The sequence below is a fragment of the Macrobrachium rosenbergii genome, chromosome 43 (genome assembly GCF_040412425.1).
Source record: "Macrobrachium rosenbergii isolate ZJJX-2024 chromosome 43, ASM4041242v1, whole genome shotgun sequence".
Lineage (NCBI taxonomy): Eukaryota > Metazoa > Arthropoda > Malacostraca > Decapoda > Palaemonidae > Macrobrachium > Macrobrachium rosenbergii.
Genome location: NC_089783.1, coordinates 46,779,131 through 46,802,824, shown reverse-complemented (window position 1 = coordinate 46,802,824; position 23,694 = coordinate 46,779,131). Strand labels below are relative to the sequence as shown.

General features: G+C 36.4%; 1 protein-coding gene across 2 annotated transcripts; it reads right to left on the bottom strand.

Moving 5' to 3' along the window:
- Positions 1-1,251: 1,251 nt before the first annotated feature.
- Positions 1,252-18,592, bottom strand: LOC136828532 (uncharacterized). 2 transcript variants are annotated; one of them, XM_067086557.1, is made up of 5 exons: positions 15,835-15,896; positions 10,580-10,891; positions 8,092-8,233; positions 6,694-6,865; positions 1,252-3,116 (listed from the first exon to the last, which is right to left on the bottom strand). In XM_067086557.1, exons 2-5 carry the CDS (start codon positions 10,860-10,862, stop codon positions 2,901-2,903), a joined length of 813 nt encoding a protein of 270 aa, XP_066942658.1. In that variant the 5' UTR covers positions 10,863-10,891; positions 15,835-15,896; the 3' UTR covers positions 1,252-2,900. The 2 variants fall into 2 exon arrangements, with proteins under 2 accessions (XP_066942658.1, XP_066942657.1); XM_067086556.1 differs by lacking the exon at positions 15,835-15,896 and adding an exon at positions 18,413-18,592 and having other exon boundaries at positions 2,814-3,116; positions 10,580-10,880.
- Positions 18,593-23,694: the final 5,102 nt, after the last annotated feature.

Below are 23,694 nucleotides of genomic sequence, written 5' to 3'. Positions count from 1 at the left end.
AACTTTTCGTCTAATAGGGTTGAGTTTTTCCACGTAAAATATCATCAACAACATATTAGCTCTCAGTATAGTTTGTCATTTGACACATTACATTGTATATTTTCAAGGTTTAAGACAGAAACATGTCAATATCGATTTCATTTTACCTAAAGAATAACTTTACAGCCGAAGGAAACTATATATTATGATGGTGAGTCTCTCAACCCTGGCGAGGATTCGAGACTATGATACACTTATATATATATATATATATATATATATATATATATATATATATATATATATATATATATATATATATATATATATATATATATATATATATATACATATATATATATATATATATATATATATATATATATATATATATATATATATATATATATATATGAATTTTGTTACGTACACGCTGACATTTTCTGTATTCTTAAAATTCATAAAAATTAAGCTACATATGACATTTATTATCCACTTCATTCAGCCTCGGGAATAACAGCGAAGGGGAATCATAAGTGATAAGCGATCCATCACCATGGAGACTCGAACTCCCGACAATGGGAACGACGACCACAGTGATGGATATATATATATATATATATATATATATATATATATATATATATATATATATATATATATATATATATATATATATATATATATCGTGCTGCCCATTGAGAGGTTTTGAAGCCTTATTAAAAATCTTTTATGGCAAATGTTGCAGCTCATCTGATGTACGCACAGGATGTATAATATTTGTGTACGGCACATTTCTATTTTCAAAGACGAGTCAGCTATTTGTGTCTGATGTGACAAAGTTGTTTAGCAAAAGGGTCTCTAAGGTCAATTAGTGTTGATATGGCTGTTACTTGCGATGCAGTACAGATGTGTTAATTTTAAAGGTTTTCCGGGCAGAGGAAGGAAGACAGTGATATACAGTGCATAGGTTTAAGGTAAAGATATAAAGTAAAATTAAAAAGCTTACTTCCAGGGCTCTGAATGTTAGTTCCTGGTGAGTGACTGTGCAGTAGTCAGCTCTAAACACAGATGGTAAAAGGAAAATTATATTAAGAATAATTTTACCCTGGTGGGGGCGGGAAGAGTATTGCCTCTTGAAGGACCTGTTTTCAGTCATTATTGTGACATTGTGATCACCTGAAGAAGAGTCTCACAATAGAAAGTCCAAATAGAATCATTACTTAAGCAATACCTAAGACATAGGAAAACTTTTAAACGCAAATGCATATACCATAATTACATTAAGCTATTTATTTTATTTAGGAAACACAAGGATCTTATGGATAATTAGGTGAAAAGTATCATTAAACCTAAACTCAAAAGTGTTTAATTGCGTCCTGTATGCATACTGACTGTCAGGAAGCAAGTCTACATTCAAAGTACTCAAGCATTAGAGGAAGATGGTCGTTGTTGCCTTCTAGGATTTTTGTGCTCCTTACAATCTGCCAGCAGTTGGGGGCCAGGTCATAATGGTCCCTCATGTAGTGCTGGAATACTGGCCCTTCTTGTAGGAGAATGAGAATCCTCTTGGAGGGGTGAGTCTTAGTCATAACAATGTACAAATGGCAGCATCCATTCTCAGGGCACAATATTTGGTAAACCATTCCTCTCCTTTTCATGAGATTATCGCAAGCATGAGATACCGGGCAGTCGTCCAATCCTTGTAGTAGATCACAAGGTTGACTTTTTTGTCTGCACCGGTGGGTTTTACATGGGAGCTGGTGACGTTCGTCAGTGCTGCCTCATCTTTCTTATACTCAAGTGTTCATGTGGCCCCTGTAGAACAACCTAACGGTACTTCCCATCTTCACGAGGGTCGTGGGTCTCCTGATGACACCACATGTTGACAGCATTTTTCGCCATCCTGGCAACCCTACAGAGTACCAGTTATCAACCAGGGTTTGGGCAACGTGTTCGAGGTCAGTGGAAGCGGTATTCCAAGAAGAGGAGTGTGAGGTGTGAGCGGGCACAACGAACATAGGCATTCATGACCGAGGATTTGAATTTTCCTGGGCATTCACTGCTACCGTTGAGGCAGAGCCCGATACCAATGGTTTTACGGGGGACCTGCATGCGAAAGCCTTGAGGAAACGGGAATGGTGCCATTAACACTTCCCTCTTACGTGAAGTGGAGAACTGATTCCTTCTTAAAGGTGCACCCGAGTGTCTTCAATCCATTTTCGTCGGCGACATTGATGAAGGTGTCATGGATGCACCGTACGTATACAGCTGGTCTGGGGATCCTACTGAAGACTTGCTGCTTAACAACTCCCGTATAAAAAATTGGCGAACAGCAAACCAAGGGGAGAACCCGTGGTTACGCCGTCGATCTACTACGCCCACACTGGCCCTCGCTGGTTGTTGAAAAGGGCCTACTGTACTTGGTGTCAATAATAATAATAGCTAACAGGAATGCAGTACTACTTATTTTGCTATGTCCTAACATCTACACTTCTGTATTTAGGTGTAGAGGGAACCATACCTCTTCTTTCTAAGGATGGTTTATACTGAGCACTGCTTTCTCCAGACACATCTTAGCCAAGAGAAATTATTGTTCCCTGCTACCTTTTCCTTGCTCTTTTTTTTTTACTTGCCAATGAACCAAGACTGATACCACCTTCTGATATTGCAGTTTAAAATGATAAGTATCCTCATATCGAGAGGCAGTGATCTCCGAGTTCCACAATCACAGCAGAAGCTAACGCCTTATAGAATGCCTTGTTTCAAGAAGTGCATGCAAAATATTTGCAGACAATAATCCAAACACACATCATTGAACGAGCAAAAATGCTCAATCAGGAGAACACATCATCGACAGAGGATAGTAGCCAACATTCTAGCCAGAAAGAGAGAGAGAGAGAAGAGAGAGAGAGAGAATGTTAGATCAGCTTTGTAGCATAGACCTTGACTTCCGAAAGTTGGAGATGATCTTGGTCACTGCTAATTTTCTGAAGGCTGAGGAATCTACCAGTGACACCCGTAAGACTGGTGCAGATGATGTGGCCTTCGGTGATGTTGTAAGGGCCACCATAGGTGGACATCAGGGTAAATGGAATTAGGTCACCATTCACCCGGAGTACTCGGCCAACACGGACCTGAAACGAGAATGAGGTAGGTAGATAGACAAGTAGAAGACAGAAGACAGAATTAAAAGACCAGTCATTCAAAATTACCAAAGATGATGTCATAAATATAATATACATACATGAATGCATGCATACACACACATCATATAAATATAAATATATATATATATATATATATATATATATATATATATATATATATATATATATATATATATATATTGCTAGAAGTATTTATTAATGCTTCTCATTTCGCAATGTTTTCCTTTTGACAAGTCACATTCCGAGGCCAAGGAGACGAGCCTTCTGCTACTCGTTGTTTTTTAAGCTTGAATCAAGGTCCAGAGCACCCTTCCACTGTACTCCTCCTATGCCTCACCAAAGCGTCACTCTAAATTTATCTTTATGATCTGCTGGCCGAAGATCTTTTATTCCAGATAGCGCCGTGTCCTTGGGACACACGTGAACCGATGGGTATTCACGCACCAGCGAACTCTCTCACCTGAAACGGTCGAGGCGCTGAAAGTCGGCATTTTGGGGAGGTCATATAAGGCCAGGACAGAGGTCAAGGGAGAGAGACTCAGACGAACCACAATAGCAGGAGCATGTATCGCCCTTGACTCCCAACTCCCTTTGTTCTGGCCGAGAGCCTTAACCAGTCCAAGAGCCTATCTGAGTACCCCTTGAGAAGTCAGACTGATAGTGGCTCCACTGATGTTGATTCACGCAGTCTCCACTCAGAGGTTAAGGTAAAGTCTGGTTAGAAGGTTCTCCGGTCCATTCTTTTGTTCTTGTTTTCATTTCCATTCCTTTCGTTTCCGTGTGCTACGACTCGTTGGTTCATTGTCGACGCCAATCGTCAATGTTAATCAGTAAATTGCCTGATCATATGCTGACGTCACCCTCCTTGAGCCTTCGGCAATTTCCCTTTGTACAGTTTAGACTGTGTTTTAATTTATCGAGTATTAATGCGCCCTTTCTCCACATTTGCAGAAAGGTCGGGTAACGCTGTTTTCACCATCTGTTCCATTGTACCCAATTCCAGCAACCAAGCCCATCAATTAAACCCTTGGTTATCTTAATATTGCTATTTGGCCCTCTATCTATCAAGTTCTTACAACACTTAACGCGATAAGTGGCAAGAGCCCAGTGTATATGGCTCTGCGTAAATTACTCTTCTGATTAACGTAAATACATGTAATTAACTTAAATCCCAGAATTTCTCTACTGAGTCCTTTCCCAAATTGAAATCCCCTTCACAGTAAACTTTCCTCGTTATATACATGTTGATCTCCAGTCAGTTGCAGCGACAGTAAGAGCAATAGATAAATCAACATAAAAAAAAATATATTATATATATATATATATATATATATATATATATATATATATATATATATATATATATATATATATATATATATATATATATACAGTGAGAGAGAGAGTGAGAGAAAAGAGAGAGGACAGTTGAAGGAGGAAGTAAGTCCCTTAAAACACATTTATTTGTGACGTTTCGAAACACAAGGTTTCATTTTCAAGCTAAAATGAGACGGGAACAACAATAAAATTAATGTTAAAAGCTTCAAAATACAAATATAAGAAATATTACATTATAAAAGATAAGATTAAGACTAAGTGTAACAGAACCAAAACATAACACTTTTAATGTTAATTTTATTATAGTTCTCATGTCTTTCTACTTGAAAATGACACCTTGTGATTCGACAGGTTGCGAATAAAATAATTAAGGACCAAATGAGATATATATATATATATACATATATTACACATACACAAACATAAAATGTATAATATATGTAAATATATATATATATATATATATATATATATATATATATATATATATATATATATATATATATATATATTATGTTTGTGTGTGTATATAAATTATATATATACATAATATATATATATATATATATATATATATATATATATATATATATATATATATTATGTTTGCATGTGTATATAAATTATATATATATATATATATATATATATATATATATATATATATATATATATATATATATATATATATATATATATATATGGAATTGAACACATGGGAATCTGTTTCACAGACATGAATGTCTGACTCACAGCAGGACCAAACCCTGGTCTTTCGAGTGAGAGTCCAGGACATTAGCAATTTGGACGCAAAGGTCAAAAATAAGTTGGAACCTAAGCACTACTGAGGTTTTTCCCAGGCAGGCGCCTGTCGCCCAAAATACCAGCGAATTTCACCCAACTTCCCAACCCATCAGCGCTCAAACTGCTAACATTTCATCAACTTACCCCTTCACCGTTGGATATGATGAAAATGAACAGATGGGAAAACATTTCACAGAAATAAATTTCTAACTCACAACAGGAGCGAACCCTGGTCTTTCGAGTGAGAGTCCAAGGCATTACCAATTCGGACGCAAAGGTCATAAAAGAAATTAGAACCTAAGTACTGCGTACTTGTGTTCATTTCCATCGTATCCCACGGTGAAGGGGTAAGTCAAATGAAATGTATGCAATTCGAGCGCTGATAGGTCGGGAAGTTGTGTGAAATTCACAGGTATGTTGGGCACTACTCAATGAACAAGTTAAGTTCTCCTCGCCATAAGGTCCAAGGTAATGTACACGCAATCAGGAAGTATGAACTGTAAAAAGAGGATCATGATAACCTTCTTCCTTGGGGACACGAACCGTCCACCTCTGCATTAGTAGGTCTAGAATTAGTTCATTCAACAAATGGCAGCATAACAGGGGTGGAACCAGATATGCAACTGCACATGCTTGGTATCATGGCAAGTACTACTGCTCCCCTAACAATAATGTCGCCCTCTCGACATTTATTCCTCCACCCAACTGGCCCGAGGGATTCGAACCGTCGCGTCGACCACTGAAGCAGGTGATACTGCCTGCTCCTAGTGTGTGTATAATCTTTGGCCCAATGGGAAGCAGGTTGAAATGTGCTCACTTACCGCAGGTGTGGCGGGAAGGGTTCTAGAGAAATTGCGAGGGGAAATATTCCACATTAAAAAAGGAAAACGTAAAATAATTTCTAGAAGTCATTATATATATATATATATATATATATATATATATATATATATATATATATATATATATATATATATATATATATATATATATACTAAGAAATCACAAAAGTAAGCGCGTGATTTTGTTTATTAGCTGAAGCCACTGGGAAAGTTCAAATGAAACCACAGAAGAGTGCCAAGTACTTTCGTGTATTTCAACACATCTTCGGGGCACAAAGATGTGTTAAAATACACGGAAGTACTTGGCACTCTGTCGTTTCAATTTGAACTTTCCCAGTGGCTTTAAACTAATATATATATATATATATATATATATATATATATATATATATATATATATATATATATATATATATATATATATATATATTATATATATTCATATATGTGTATATATATATATTGTTTGCGATGTGCATGATGTGTGACTAACGTGTCAAGGTATACATCTCAAATGAAAGAGAAGAATCTCTTCTCTCATTAAGCCTTGTTTTGCTTACCTCAACATCATGAAGTCTCTCAGAGCAACAATCTTGCCTCGTGAAGATCTGGACTTGATGAATGGTTCGTACCTCCCCGAGATCAACAATCCACCATGGAGTTGTTAAGCCACTATCTGAATGGTACATGCTATTGTCAATCCTTCCATCGACGGCCATCTCTTTTCTCCAACTGTTGAAGAAAGTGAAGAAGATATAATTACCTGCACGCTTTTAAACATAAAATACTTTAAAACATGTTACATGGAGGTTCCTTGTCTATGAGTTAGTTTAACCCAACCGCACCAATATTTAAGTAGTTTAAGGAATACTGATTCAACACTGGCAGTACGCAAGCCATTGTAAAAATGAAGTCGAAAGCCATGATTAATCAATGCTCTTCTTCAAGGATAGGTAAATTAGTTTAGATTTTGTCATCTTCGTTTTCAAAATGCTGGAACATACGGTAAGTTTCAGTAGCCAAAAACAAGGAGGTTATCCGGTCGTCTGTGACAAATTCTGGTTTAGTCACTCAATGAGATTCATTACATCCTTAAAATATAGGAATTAAACTGATGCAAAAATGTCAGTAAGAAATTGTGTACTTTTACCTATTTACTTATTATTAAATTTATAAATTAAATTGTCTTTTTTTTTCCTAAGAACTGGGCCCTTCTTTCTGTATTTCCTATTGTCTTGTGTAATTTCTTTCAAATGAACACCATATTCTTTGGAGGCTTGAATTGCAAATAAATGACCCTATAAGCTTGTCTTCTAAATAATAATAATAATAATAATAATAATAATAATAATAATAATAATAATAATAATAATAATAATAATAATAATAAAAACATGTAATGAAAACGCCTATTTGATTCCATGCAACATCACAGTGAAAAGAGACTGCTGGCCAGGTTTAATAAGCACAGCAACCACTGGGAATGTGCGAGGATTCTCGTCCTGGGTGCAAAAGGGGTTGGCCTAGTTGTGAGCAAACCAATGGGCCTGCTGTTTGTTTCTAAGAGCTTGGGCTGAGAGCATGCGTTCTTCTGGCTACTTCCAGGTCTGTACATTACTCACATAGCTGCAACGTCGTCAGCTAAAATGCTAAAGTAAAGGTCGACATGAGAACTATTGGTCGTGACATGCATGCACATTTTACGTCAATATGCTACCACGAAAACAGAGTAATCTTTCCAAAGGAAAATTCAAGAGTTTGTTTGAAAGAGAATCGGAACTTAATACGTTCCTGGTCCGTCTCAACAGAGGGAATGTGTGTTATACAAGATACAAATGTCTGCTTCCAAAGAAAACTTCCAGAGACAAAATATGCTTCCAGAACAGACCGCAATTTGCACAGGGTATTGGGTGAGGTGAAATCATAATTGGCTTCTAGGTATTCAGGTGACTACTCACTTTGCGTAATGTGGAACTGCATAAGTGTTCTTCAAATGAGCAACTTCTTCAAGTTCCTTGGCCGGACGTGCACTTGACTGAACAAAGAAAACGCCTTCATGGTACACCCGTTCATGTACACCGTAGACCGTACAAACGCCATCTGTTGTGCGGAAGGAAAGATGGAGAAAAAATACTCTGGATTAGTAATCTTCTGTTCCCTTAAGAAGAAAAACGACTAAAAATACTAAAAATAGGGCGGCAGTATATATATTCAAGCCCCTGAACAGGGAGAGAATTACAATAAATCTCAAAAAAGGCAGGTTTTTTTTGGCCATTCCATCTGTAGAGTGAAAATGCTCATCTAAACTGCCTAGATCACTTTGATGAACAGGAAATATCAGCCAATATTACATATTATTACATATGCGGTAACTATATATATATATATATATATATATATATATATATATATATATATATATATATATATATACGAACATTAAGCTGAAAATTTTCGTTTAATATCAAATTCGCTAAACTTGGAAAAATACGCAGGAGAATTTATAAGTATATATATATATATATATATATATATATATATATATATATATATATATATATATATATATATATCACCAATAAGTCGTTTCCCATAACGAGAAACAGCTCCAGAGAAACATGAGCCAACAGTCAAAGCTTAAGTCATCCTATGACTGGAGAAGAAAGCCTCAATAACATAAGCCCCTTCATATAACTACAAAGACAGTTTATCAGCAGCATGATAACCATCCCAATAAATGCACTACGCCACTCACCTTTATCATGGAAATACTGTTGTATTTCTTGGATATTGAGGCTCTTCCATTACGATATGTCTTCCACTCCACCTTCCAGCATTCTCTCTCTCTCTCTCTCTCTCTCTCTCTCTCTCTCTCTCTCTCTCTCTCTCTCTCTCTCTCTCCTCATAAAACTTACCAAATCCCGTCTAATATCCAACTCACTACACCTTGGGAATAACTTACACCCAAGGGGAATCATAACGGCGATAAGTGCTTTGTCCCAAGTGGGGATTCAAACCGCTGCCTGGTTTGGAAACAACGATCCCAAGTGACTTACGACTGCTGAGCTTTCAAGAGAGATTAAGTTGACATCGACTGTGCTGAACATAATGGCCGTCAAAGTCAGCTCTTGTAGTTAGGATCCCATATGTAAAGCAAAGTCACTATCAGCTTCTGCCTCTCATGAAGGCTCAGCCGTCAAAAGTCACTGTACATCGTTGTTTCTAAACCAAGCAGAGGTTCGACTCACCATCAGCCCCCCTCCCCCCCCGTGACGAAACACTTATAATTTCCCTTTTGGTGTACGTTATTCACAAGGTATAGTTAATTGGATATTCAACAATATATTAAATATATATGTATGTATGTATGTATGTATGTATGTATGTACATACATACGTATATATATATGCATATATAAACACACACACATATATATGTGTATATATAATTATTCTACAGAATGGAACGAGAGAAAAAGCTAATAAAATAGAACATGTCTCTAAACCTTTAATGACATTAAATATTCCCTCTCATAGCACCCTTTTACACTGAAAATCAACGCAGTGAAAGTATTCCCAGGATGGTATGAAAATCTCTCGGCGATGAAGATGCTGTTGTAATGCAATGGAATTATTTCCGGCAATTACATTTCTAGCAGTATGTGCCAGAATATTCAAGATAAAGATATTCCCATTTCTTTGCCTCCTAACGCTATATCTAACTTGACATCAATGCTCGAAGAAAAGTAATTCTCTGGTGAAGTAATAATCAAACTTGTGCGTGAGTGAGAACTATTGAACAATAATTATAATTATGAACGGGAATTGTTATCCTTATTCACTTTACAGAAATTCTCAGAATGGTGACCGATTTAGAGAACAATGCTGAATGCACTGTATCGAGTAGCTCTTTAAACAAAAGTAACGAAAACAATTAATGGAAATAAGTTACGGTAGAAGCAGAACTCAGTAACTTGCGTGTAAGCAATTTTTTCTAATGGAAAATATATTTATGAAAGAAAATGGGAAATTTTGTAGTAAGGACAATTATACGAGAGATAACCTTGATATTTGTTGTGTAAGCATCCTGACGAGAAAATAAACGAAGCTAGAATTATGAACTGTATAAAACTGCTTTTAATCCTTTCTTGAAAATGGAATTTGGAAATAATCAATGAGACTGGATAAACCAAATAAAAATAACTAATCTACAAGGAAAGAAAGCATATAATGAAAATAACTAATCTACATGGAAAGAAACCATATAATCACCTGTTTTAATTCATTTGCTAAAAATAGAGCGTCGATACTGTTAAGGCGACACGGGAAACAAAACTTAAACAACTCATTTACAAAGTACATAACATGTTAAGAGCACCCCACAACGCCTTGGGGATAAGCGACGCCGAAGGAAAAATGCGCGAGGGAACTGATAGGCCTACTGACCTTGGTAAGAATAGCTGACGGCCTTGTGGGTGAAAGTCTGAGCTGCACAGACGATCTCCGATACGACCTGGTGCGCCTGCGCGGAGAAAGCCGTATAGTTGGCATCTGGTAGGTAGGCATCTCTGGTGGGTACACGCACCTGGCCAATACCGATGCACTTGCTGGCTGGGTAGTGATGAGGTACCATCAGAGCTTCAGCCGCTATCAGTCCCGAAGAAATGATAACGGCGAAACAAACCTGAGGTGACAATTTTTCAAGGGGTTTCTTATCTCTTCCATTCATGGCTGACTTCTGCGGAACCTGAAAGAAGACTGGAATTTTATTATTCAGTTTGGCCGATCGATTCCTCAAAGGAGCAGGATTCCTACAAGGCTTTGATTCTTTCATTTCCAGGCAGAAGCTCTGAACTGTCAACGTGTTTGAAACAAAACATTTTTGCGTGAGATCCCTATACTAATTAAACACCATGTGTATGATGTATGTATACTCACATCATACACACACACACACGTGTGAGTGTGTGTGTATAATGTATGTATACTCGTATGTGCGTGTGAATACAATCTCGCTTAGAAAATTATTAACTGTAAATAGTAACAGCAATGCTCATCTAAATTTAGCTAGATGCAAGCACTCACGACCAGGCATTAATTAAATGAAAACTGGAACCTTTAAAAGCTCGGTGTTCCTTCTATAAAGGAGAACAGCAAAGACATAAATCTTTTTTCCAAATGTGTTTTTACATGGGAGACTAATTAGCTCTGAAGTTAGTTTGCTCGAATCGGCTGATTTCAGCGAGCCTTTAGTAGAAAATCAATCATAAGTGCCATTCTCAGACGAGGGAGCTGCTAGGTCATAAATGATAAGCCATAAGTACTCGGAACAACTGACTTGCACGAAACCATAATTTTTTCTTAATGAGTTTTCAAAATCATATCCTTTCCCACGCCTTCGTGAGTCTAATTTGGTTAAAACCATTACCTGGTCCATTTTAGGATGCTATGACAGTGGGATTTTTTTTATTTTTTTTATTTGGTGATTTCTACAATATACTATAAAATCATTGTGACCAGTGGTTCGATTTTTGAATAACAAAATACATTAGTGGTATTCAAATTCGTTTTCAGATTTGTACTTATGTTATAGATCTAACAAGTAATTAATTATGATTACATAGGAATACGACTATAATAAAGAAAATTTTCTCCAGAATCATAAACTATGATAGCACTGGCGAAATAAATAACTCGGAATTACGAATAATAATAATAATAATAATAATAATAATAATAATAATAATAATAATAATAATAATAATAATAATAATAATATTCGAATAATTAATTTTTATTTTGTCCAACAGCAGGCTTCTATACTTTCTAGATACCCATTGACAGTAAACGGGTGAAAAATTCTTAAATAAAAATGTAAGAAGGTAAAAGACTTAGAATACAGCATTAAGCATTACTGAAAGCTATTAACGTAAAACCTCGGGTCTGAATTAATAACAGGTCAAATAAATATTCTTAAAAAAAGTCTGAAAACAGTTATGCTATGACCACTCATGAGAGAAGTGGTTTGCGATACACCAAAAATATTAGGATTACCCAAACCAACTTTCCCACGTCCTAAATAGAAATGTAAGTTATCAACATAAAACCTTAAGTTAATAAGAAGTCAGTTAGTAAATTCAGAAAGCAAAAATTGCAAAGCTTAAGCTATAACCACTCATGAGAGAATGTGGTAAGTAGTGCACCAAAAATATTGTAAATTACCAGACCAATTTTCCCACGCAGGGTAGTACAACGCCAGTAATCCTTCATCGAAGATCGTAAATAGAACATTCTAATGAAAAGTCTTTTCTAAGCCTGTTAATGAGCAGCAAAGGCTGAGTACGCATTCTACGAGCAGCATTTTGTGCGAGTGTGTAGGTAAAATGTTTATTATAGTACCGTGAGAGCTGTACTTAAACAGCCATTACCATAACTTGACTCACATTAAGAGCATTTTGCATTAATGTCAAGAGGTTGAATTAAGTAAGCAATTTCTTTACTTTGAGACCGTGAAAAAGCACTCAGTTAATCTTGGCTAAATTAGAAAGGAAAAATTGCTCACTTACGATCGTTTTAGTAAATTTCTCCAGGTAAATTGAAATGGAACAATCTTTTAAATCTGTGGCTCTTTTGTTACAATAAGTAATTGCTACCAGTTCACAACAATGCCATTTGAACTGGCAAATTTGTTCCACATAATGTAAAATGGTTAAAATATGTTTACGACATAATGTGTATTGGCTAGGATATGTTGAGGATACATGTATTTGGCCAAGGAACGAAAATATATATACCTCCGTTGTTAAATAAAATGGTCCCATCAATAAAATTAATTATAAAAGGAGAATGACGGTAGCCTTCCTTTTTGGATTGCCTGATATACAGAAGCTCCAATGGGTCTAAATATGCGGTGTTCAGAACACCCACCGATATTCCCGCATATAGACATTTGTATTCTGGTCACGGCAAATCAAGTAAAATCAGTTTCCAGTTACATTTACTAGTCGTAAGCAAATTGATGATGTGTACTTGGGATTTTGTATTAGACGGTGCATTGAAAGCAGCAACGAGTACCTTTGATGCTAAAAATAACAGGGAAACATAAAACACAAATTTCCTGCTTCTGTCACCTTAGAGAGATAATCAATCTCCTTGAGAATTTTTGACATGATGATATGACATTTAAGAACAATAGTAAACATGTAATTATGCGCTGAAGAAACTTCGGCGCAATCGAGTTTTTCTGTGCAGCGTATAGTGCTGTATGAAACTTTCAGCCACAGCCCATGAAACTCAGTCACGGTCCGGTGGTGGCCTGTGTTGTTGGTACCTATAGTGGTGCCAGAAGTATGATCAATGGCTAACTTTAACCTTAAATAAAACAAAAACTAGAGGGCTTAAATTTGGTATGTTCGATGATTGGAGGGTCGATGATCAACATACCAATTTGCAGCCCTCTAGCCTCAGCAGTTTTTAAGATCTGAGGACAGACAGACAAAGTGCGGACGGACAGACAAAGCTATCTGAATAGTTTTCTGTTACAGTAAAACTTATACAATGAAAAACCACTTATAAAGAAGTCCGCAGGCAATATTAACGATATGTATATTACATCCCATATAAGTCATGTGACACTTTTTATGTTAGCCAACGGAAAATCAATGGAAAAAGTAATCGATAACGTAAAAATTTAAAAGATGTGGACAGGTGAACAGCGCAATATTTTTTCTTATTAGTGAAAACAATCATGCCATCAGATGGACTAACACTAAACACATACACAAAATCTCTTTAATTCTCTCTCTCTCTCTCTCTCTCTCTCTCTCACACACACACACACACACACACACACACACACATACTCACACACATACATTGATTCATATAAGCTGGAATATCATTTAATATCATTACGTGCCTCATAACCAGTGGGATTCGAACCGCTGCCTGGTTTAGAAAAACGTTACACAGTGACTTTTGACCACTAAGCCTACAGTGGTCAAAAGTCACTATAGATCGTTATTTCTAAACCCGGCAGTGGTTCGAATCCCACTGATGAATAAATGTTTGTCTGATGTAATTCTCCGTGTGTTCACGCTATTCCGGAGGTAAAATGAATAGTAAATTAACGATATTTGTGGCTTAATATTTGTGACATAAATATACATGTATATATGTGTGTGTGTGTAGGCAAATGTTGATTACAACACCAGGTCAACTGTGTTTAAAGCATCAGATTGTTGATCTTCCAGTGACTTAACTTTCAAAATTCTAATTCCCTCTGATCAACTCAGTGCTGCCGAAACGTGGAAATATGGCCTCCGGCGTGGAAGTTTTGACGCACAAGATGATCGTGAGCAGAAGTGGGGTCTTCATTTTACGGTCTGCCACACCAAGTGTGGAAAAAATTTCCACGCTCTCTTTAGGGGTTTAATGTGGTCAGGTATATTATTTTCTTATATTATATGATTCACTGACCTATATTCTCGGTCATTTGCATACTTATATATATGTTTATATAAAAATGACTGAATAAAGTGCCATCAAAGAATGGTTGTTTACGCCAAATCATGAAGCAGAAGTCGATCAAATGATGTCTCGATTGACACGTCGAATGAAGACGACCTCAGAATGACCGCTTTAGGTTTCCGTCTAATTAAGACAACTTGAAGCTATCTAAAATCGTTTTAATAAACGTAAAAAGTGATTGTGATTAACTTGATAAGATATGTTTATGGGAAATGACCTTTAGACTGTGAAGGGAAGCATATATTGTTTTATATACGTTAGATTTTACCGATGGCTGAATGAATTTAAAATTTAGGCAAGCGTGGAAGTCAGTGGTGTGGAAATGTGGCTTACTGGATCATCAACTAACTAATCAGTAGGTGATCACTACCAGACTGAGGTCGGAAGCTGCTAGTGAGCTCAGTAGCATTCTTGCTCTGGAAACTCTGTTGCAGCTCTACAGTGTGAACGGAGAAGATCAATAATGGTCTGAGTAGTAAGATGATTCAGGTCACAGAATTGACAATGTTAACCTGTTTCTCATAAGGATTTTCGGTCCCAAACCTCATTTTTTCATTCTCCGAAAACTCATTCCTGTAATTCGAGGTTTCTCAGACCTTTATTTGCTGGATGTACAGAGCAGGTTAGCTTGTGGTCTCTGGCACGCTTCGCCCTTGGGAAGACGATGGACACCTTTTGAGAATAATGCTAATCCCTCACTTGCCGGCAACAACTTCCAAATTCTGTGTAAATTGCTGCTGGCTTGTGGACAGTGAATAATCATGTGGAAACGGATCAGTATTGCCAGTTCCGTTATCCAAGACCCTTTTGCACCTTGGTCTAACGTACTCATATGGTTTCCCCCAATATCCCCCCAAAAAAAAGTTTCCCTCACAACTCTAAGATTGATGGACGCAAGATCCATTGTCCTTGGATCTTGGATAGACAGACCGACGATTACCAGTTCGAATGTAAACTGATGCACAATTTCAAAGACTTTTTAAGAAAAGGAAGGAAAGCAAAGTAATACCGATGAAAGAAATTTTAGGTACTTTAGACATAAAATAAAACGAAAAAAATTTTGACAAGTATAACCTGAGAATGCTGGTAACAATGATTACATTTCGCATATAAACACAAAGCATTGAGAATATATATAAGGAAAACAAAAATAACACAAACTTTCGACTTACTTGGTCACGAATCTTGGAGAGCCTTCCAGCTACCGTATCAGTTTGCAAGGAACTGAGCAACTGAACCCCCACAGTGAGTGCTTGCGCTTTTTAAACTCCACTGGCACTCATCCATCGATATTTGGTTTCGTCTCTCCTTGAGAACCCTGCCCCTTGCCTTGTGGTCATTGACTGGGCATCAATCAGTACTGAGCAGGGTTAATGGACTTCGATTTTGTTCAGGGTAATCTTCTGCAGCGTGACTACGACTTACCCTCACGCTAATCATTGTTTCTACGACAAAGGTGTCAAGTTTTGTACCTGGTCAGTTGCTGAGTAGTTTCACTCATGTTATAGGCGACCATTTGCAGAATGATTATAATGATTCATTTTGATTACTAATTTTATTTTATTTATTTATTTTTTTACTTTTGCAAATAGGTAAAGGTTTTACAGCTAGTCACTCTACCGTTTTTATGCTTCCCTGCAGTTACAACCAATACAATGATGTGCATGGGTGTAAAATTTTACTCAGCCCAATAAATTTTGTCATTGCCATCTTTTTGCCATTTGTTCGTTGCATTCTGTATGCCATAGCTGCTCCCAGAAATGTTTACGGAAGCATTAAAATACTTTCTTGTGTTTTCATGGAAGAATAGCTTCGATCCTTACTTTGATAAGTGCCATTATGACAGTTTCCGCACCCAGCTTCCTTCTATTGTTTTGTTTGATGCGCAAGCATCAGCCTATCCACACTCTGTTCATGAATTTCCAACACACTAACTCTGCATTTACATCAGGTGTCCTGTATTTGACTTCTTCCATCACTGCTTCCAAAAATGTATCAAAGATCCATGGAGAATTCATTCACCCTCATCTTAGACTCACTTTAACGCCAAATCAGTCATTCTCATACACAGTGCTTTGTGGATTAGATTAGAATATAGAATTTAGGCCGAAGGCCAACCGCTGGGACCTATGAGGTCATTCAGTGATGAAACTGAAATTAACAGTAAAAAGGTTTGAAAGGTGTAACAAGAGGAAAACCTCGCTGTTGCACTATGAATCTAATGATGTTAGGAGAGAGTGGAAAGTAAGAACAAAGAAACAGATTATGAACGAAGGTACGGTAACAGGAATGAAAGGGGTTGCAACTAAGAGCCGAGGGGACGCTGCAAAGAACTTTAAGTAATGCCTACAGTGCGCACACACACGCACACACACACACACACACACACACACACACACACATATATATATATATATATATATATATATATATATATATATATATATATATATATATATATATATATATATATATATATATATATATATATATATATATATATATATATACATATGTGTGCGTATATATATGCATGTGTGTGTGTGTACACAAAAGAGAGTCGAAAAATATATGACTAAAAATTACCTTAAACTGACTTTTTTCAAGGACCTCCAACGGCCTTACGCTGTAGTAGGCCTATCAGACATTGGTTCTCCTTCAGCTTCAGATTATTTTGTATCACAAGTCAAGATTCATGAAAACTTCTCACGGTAAGTTTTACATTAAATCGTCTCCTTCTAGGAAACAGGAATCTACATTAAATGATGAATTATTCACGATAATTGAAACAAACCATCAATCATGTGATAGTTAACTGTAACTAGTTTATACATTTCATTGTGACAGTGCAAGTTTCAGAAATATCTATGAAAGCTTTATTTCCTTGGCTCAAGAGTCACCGCACATGCCCTCTTCAACTAACAGCCTTTTCTTAAGTGTTCTTGACGAACTTTCATTGCATAAAAGGGCAGGAACGTGTCACTATAGACAATGTAGTAACACTTGACGGTTTAACATATCAGGGCTGAAGAAAATTTCGTAGCTTTGGAAAAAATGCACAGCCAACTTCAGACAAAATTAACCAACATACATCAGGCGCAACAATGTCTCCACAGGAAAAGAAAGCCAACTATGAGACTGTTGGCACTAATAGAGAAAAGCTAAGGTTGAGAAGATACTATGCCAGACAAGCAGAAAGTAATAGAATTGAATATAAAATCTGGGCCAAAGGCCAAGCACTGGGACCTATGAGATCATTCAGCACTGAAAGAGAAATTAAGAGTACATGGTTTTAAAGGCTTATTTGAAGGAAAACCTAGCAGTTGCACTAAGAAACAATTGTTAGGAAATGGTGGAAAGAGAGAATATAAACGGAGCTACAGTAAAATGAATGAAAGGAGTTACATCTAGGGACCGACGAGACGCTCTAAAGAACGTCAAGTGATGCCTACAGTGCACCGAGTGAGGTACACTGACGGCACTAACGCCCTCCGGGGGCAGAGAGCAAGACATGTAATTTTTTATGGCGCTAGATAAGGCTGTCATTGAGATGAGATAGAGGTTTAATGGTAGAAGCACAATAATTATTCTTAAATATTTGGCAAAAATACTGATCGTACTAGCAAATGAATTACATTGCTGTTGGCAATTTCTACTTTCGTAAGGAAAATAAGGCAGAACAAACTTTATATCAATACCTTTAAACGGGTTGTGAGCCTAAAACTACTGCTTAAGTCGTTAAGTACTTACTTCCCATTCTTTGAATTCCACATCGCCCCACTTCTGAACAGCAACCATCGTAGTCAACGGAAAAGGTCATCTTCATTAACGACATATCTGCAATATACAATGGGAGAGTTGAGACATCCAACCATGCATTATTGAATATTGGGAGGCAACCTGTACAAAAGTTAAATAGTATTCATCACTGCATTTTTAGTAAATGTCATGGTGAGTATGTTTGTTTTTTTATGCAAAGGTTCATACTGACATTATTTAACGAATACTTTAGATGTCATTATTATGTATTCTGACAACTTATTCATTTCCCTACGGTAATATACTATTAATGGAAGTTTCAATTTTCAAGTGATTACATTTAGAGTATATTACTTTTCAAGCACAGCGAAAATAAAAATACCAAATCAAAAACGCATACGGCATTATTCATTTATATTAAAAGTAAAATTCGAGCAGGAGGTAATTCAGCCCCCTTAAAGAACTGGTCCTACTACGTGTATATGGTCATGAGTTTAGAAATTAATCAAAGAACGAGTAATAAGTAAAACCTTAGGCCTGGTTGTGACAGTGTATTTTGAAATAGTAACATATTGAACATAAGAAAAATATCATGGTGCGTTTATATTTGTCTCAACAAAAATATTTTTAATTTGGTTTGCAATATTTTTTTTAATGCAGGCGAGACAAACTGAAGACAAGTAAAACCGAGAGATTTGGGATTAGTTACGAAATAATGGAATGGTAATAAGGAAATTGTTATAATAAGAATCAAACTTAGGCACACTTTTGGCTGTTTCATGAACCAAATAAATCTTCGCTTGCTTCACGAATATGAAGCTGAAATTACAATGACACACACACACACACATATATATATATATATATATATATATATATATATATATATATATAATATTAGATAGAGAGAGAGAGAGAGAGAGAGAGAGAGAGAGAGAGAGAGAGTAAAATAGTTTCCTACGAGTCACTAAATTGTATATACCAATTAGGCCCTAACAACTTAACATCGTCAGTTACACTGGTAATCTGTTATGAACGTACAGTATTGTATAAAAAATCTTTCAAAAACTTCAATAAAATACCAAACAATTACGGAAACCTTGTCTTCTTTAGCAAAGAACCTCTGTAAACAGCGTCAAAACTGTCAAGTGTCCGAAGACAAAGAAAACGCGGCTTTCGTGTCTGCTAGACAGTGTGAAGACCCACTGAGAATTGCCCGTTGTGTTCTTGGTTTGTGATAGTTCCTGTATGACTTTAACTGCCACCGTCCTGATCTAGATTCATCGCCTTGGTATAGCCTGACGGATATTTAGCAAAAAATCATAATGAATGTTTGTTAATTCAGCACGGTTGAAAGCATGGTCTAGACTAAAGAATACAGAGGAATTATCGAACGTTTTATGGCTGTGTCATTTCTAATAGGTTTTCGTTTAACTTACAGACGTGATGGTATAAAATAAAATCATTATGCTGTTAGTGGAGTTACATTTGTTTTGTACGGATGACTTTATCTTTGAAGAATTTAAATGTAATACCTTTGTATCACACTTAGCACACCTAACCTCTCAACCAATTCTGTCGTTAGCTTCTAGTTCTGTGCAAACCAGTTTTTCCCTTTATTTTCAAATTACTCGTTTAACGTCCATAACAAACATTTGACTTACACACCCATTTGCCACTGACAAATATACTTAATTTTTATAATGAGATTTGTAAGCTTTAGGAAACTACTGTAATGTAAGGAGAAAACGTAGGGCATCACAGAAGGAAACTAAACAGCCATTGAGCTCAAATGTTTTTATGAAGATTCATGATGATTTTTACATCTGGTAACAAATATTGTTTTGTGAACAAATTTTATTTGTTTTGTGAAATGAATTTTGTTTCTAGACCAGACTGTATATAACTCAAGATCTTCATTCCAGGGTAATTCCCGTATTAATGCTAACTTTATTTTCAGAGTAAATCTGCATTTTAAACGTCACGATCAGACTTAGTTGGGTGACCAAAACAATGACAACTCACTGCTGTGACGTGACTCCCGTTGACAAAAATCAGGCCAGGAGCTGATCACAGGATATCCACCAGACGGACTCCTAGTACCAACAGTGAATCATCACAGGCAAAAACCTTGAAAGCCGTTTCAAATGTCTTACTTGTGGAAAGTTATTCAATTGGAAGTTGACATTGAAATTACACTCTTCTAATCACGCTGGTATCAAACCTTGTAGATACAGACAGTGCGGAAAGACATTTTCTCAGTATGGGACCAGGAATAGGCATGTGTTTATTGTCCACAAGAAAAGGAGCCTCGACGATAAGGATCATGTGAAGATTAGCGAACCCAACGACTCCATGTCAAGAACAACGAACCCAATGATCCCCATGGAAAGAATAGCCAACCCTTTCTGGTCCGAACTCCAATTCCACATGACGGCTAGTACTAAACACGGCAAAACAGTGATTCATCTACACTGTTTCGCGGTGTTTAGTACTAGCCCTTGGTGGGTCAAATGTATTTTGCCTTGTTTAGTACTAGCCTCTGGGAGGATCAAACGTCTGGTACCGAAGTGTTCATGTCTAGAACAGCGAACCCGATTATTCCCATGTAAAGAATAACGAACCCAATAATCTTCTTGTAAAGAATAGCGAACCCAGCTGCGAGTAGGTTCGCTATTCTTGACATCATCCGACGATAACTTTTATATTGTCTGCAAGCTACGTGGAACAGTTCTGAAACACACTGGGTTATTGGGAAAGCATATGGCCGTGGTAAGGTGGAGGAAGGATTAAGCCAGACAAAAATAGCGCACATTCAACACGGAGACTCAACAAGAAAAAAGACCTATCAAATTTATTGACGCACGACTGAAGAAGCTAGTGCAAGATTATCAAAATTAAAACCCTCTGCAATTTTTAAGAAGTATATTCCACTCAATTTGTCTTCAGAGAATTTTTTTTAAAGAAAATTAGCTTTTTTCATGACTTTTTTTTTAATGTACTCGCTGTTATTTCTTATTCTGTCAGAATAAAATGAGCTAAAATTTCTTCTTTTCTCTATTAAAAATGTTGTGGTGGTGGAATTTACCATGGTGGAATTTTCCGTGGTGGAATTTACCTAGAACCTATTAAGACCTGGGTTTGTGTGTATATATATATATATATATATATATATATATATATATATATATATATATATATATGTGTGTGTATATATATAATATATATATATACTTATATATGTATATGTATGTACAATGCACACCTGTGGATATACATCCTTACAGATAACGCTCATAGCATCACGGCTATCGTAAAACTTGGAAATGTGATAATCATCAGCTTTGTATGGATAAAAAAAAAAAAAGACAAGACAAAAGTAAAGATACCCTCGTTTACGACTGCGGTTAAATTCGACGTATAAAATGATTATCTGTAGTACGCTACCTTAATGACATCGCTTAGTCTAAACTAGCCCTACCGATGTTGTCTAGAAGAATAAGTCACAAATCTCTCTCTACTGAACATAGACAAATTCTTATAACTTCCATGGAAAAGCTTGCCTTGGCTGTGTGCTTAGGTGTAAACTAAGTTAAAAATGATTGTCTATAAATCTGACCTATGTTAGGAGCTACAGGATCCAAGGTGCTCAATTTGATGGGCAAATGTCTTACTTCATATTCGTTCTGGGTATACTTCTCACAAAGTGATCAGTGCAGGTATATAAAAAATAATTAAAAATAATTATATTATGTAACTGTGGAGATCTCATTATTTATATAAGTTGTGTAAAATGCAAAGGTTCAACTTTGTTGCTAAAGTACTTCCAGTATTTGTAGCCTCTAAATTTAGTTCGCACAAGTGAATAAATATTCTAACCATTGTCTATACAAAAGAGCGTATTTGTATAATATTAAGGCTATTTCATGTTTTTTTTTTTTGCAAAACTCGCCTGGTGACAAGATTAGACCAAAAAAATTTAAAATAAAACCTGGAGTCAAATTACGCCAGAATTTTAACAACTGTCAAGACTGATGTAGGAGAAGGGCAAAGCAAAAAATTTAAAACACTACGTACTGGAAAATGAGGTTCATATCTAAATCTCTCTAAACTGTATCTATAGATGAACTGCACTAAATTAGGCAACAAGGTTCCTAAAACTTGACGTGGCTTTTTAACTCCAAGGATTCTTTGTAGATTCTCGTAAATTATCAGTACTTTGGAATGGAATGGAAGATAGAATTCGGGCAAAAGGCCAGGAGCTGGGACCTATGAGGTCATTCAGCGTTGAAAAGGAAATTAAGAATAGAAAGGTTTTGAAAGGTTAATAGGAAGAAAACCTTCGTAAAGTTGTACAATGAAACAATTGACAGGAGAGTGGGAAGAAAGATATCAATAAGAAAGAATATGAATAGAGTTACAGCAAAAGGAATGAAAGGAGCTGCAACTAGGGGCCGAAGGCACGCTACAACGAACCTCAAGTAATGCCTACAGTACACTGCATGGGGTGCACTGACGGAACCAACCCCCTAAGGAGACCAGTACTTTGGCCTACTAACTGGTTGTTGCTACCTCACGACCGCACAAACTAAGTCCGGCATTTTACAATAAATCACAATCAATCAGATTTTAAATATCGTAATATATCACATTCTTAATAAAACGCTACTTTTCCTATATTAAACTAAATCAAACTTTCAAACCTTTGTCAAATCCAGGCATTAGGTTTTTAGAAAGACTCCAATCCACTCAGATCCCCCACACAAGAGCAGCTTAAACGCGGTACCACAAAACAATGAACTAAGATCACTTTTTAGCTACGTAATTAAGGCCACAGTATGCCTGCAAGAAGATTGGACTGGGGGCATTCAGCTTCTAGGTCCAAAGCTTAACCCGCGGTCAAGATTTTCCGGTATAATCAACTGGGGTCTGCCAGGTAAAGGGACAAACAAAAGCCTTTGCCCAAAGCTTCTCTAATAACAGTGAGAATACGTGTTTATGGGATCTAGTCGTGTTCTGTCTTACATTTTAGACCAAAATAGTATGCACCATGGCAGCTTCTACTTCACTAAGAAAAACTTTAATGACGGGGCTGTTCGTGAATAAACAATTTTTACTCTTAACTTCACAAGTTGTGGCATAGGTCTTCGCTAAAAAGTCGTTACAGTTACCTCTCAACTTGAAACTTTTACTTGGCCCCACGTTGGCCTAGCTCCCGTCTCAGAAGAAGCAAGGCATTACTGTATTATCTCCAAAGTTAAGATCAGCTTAGT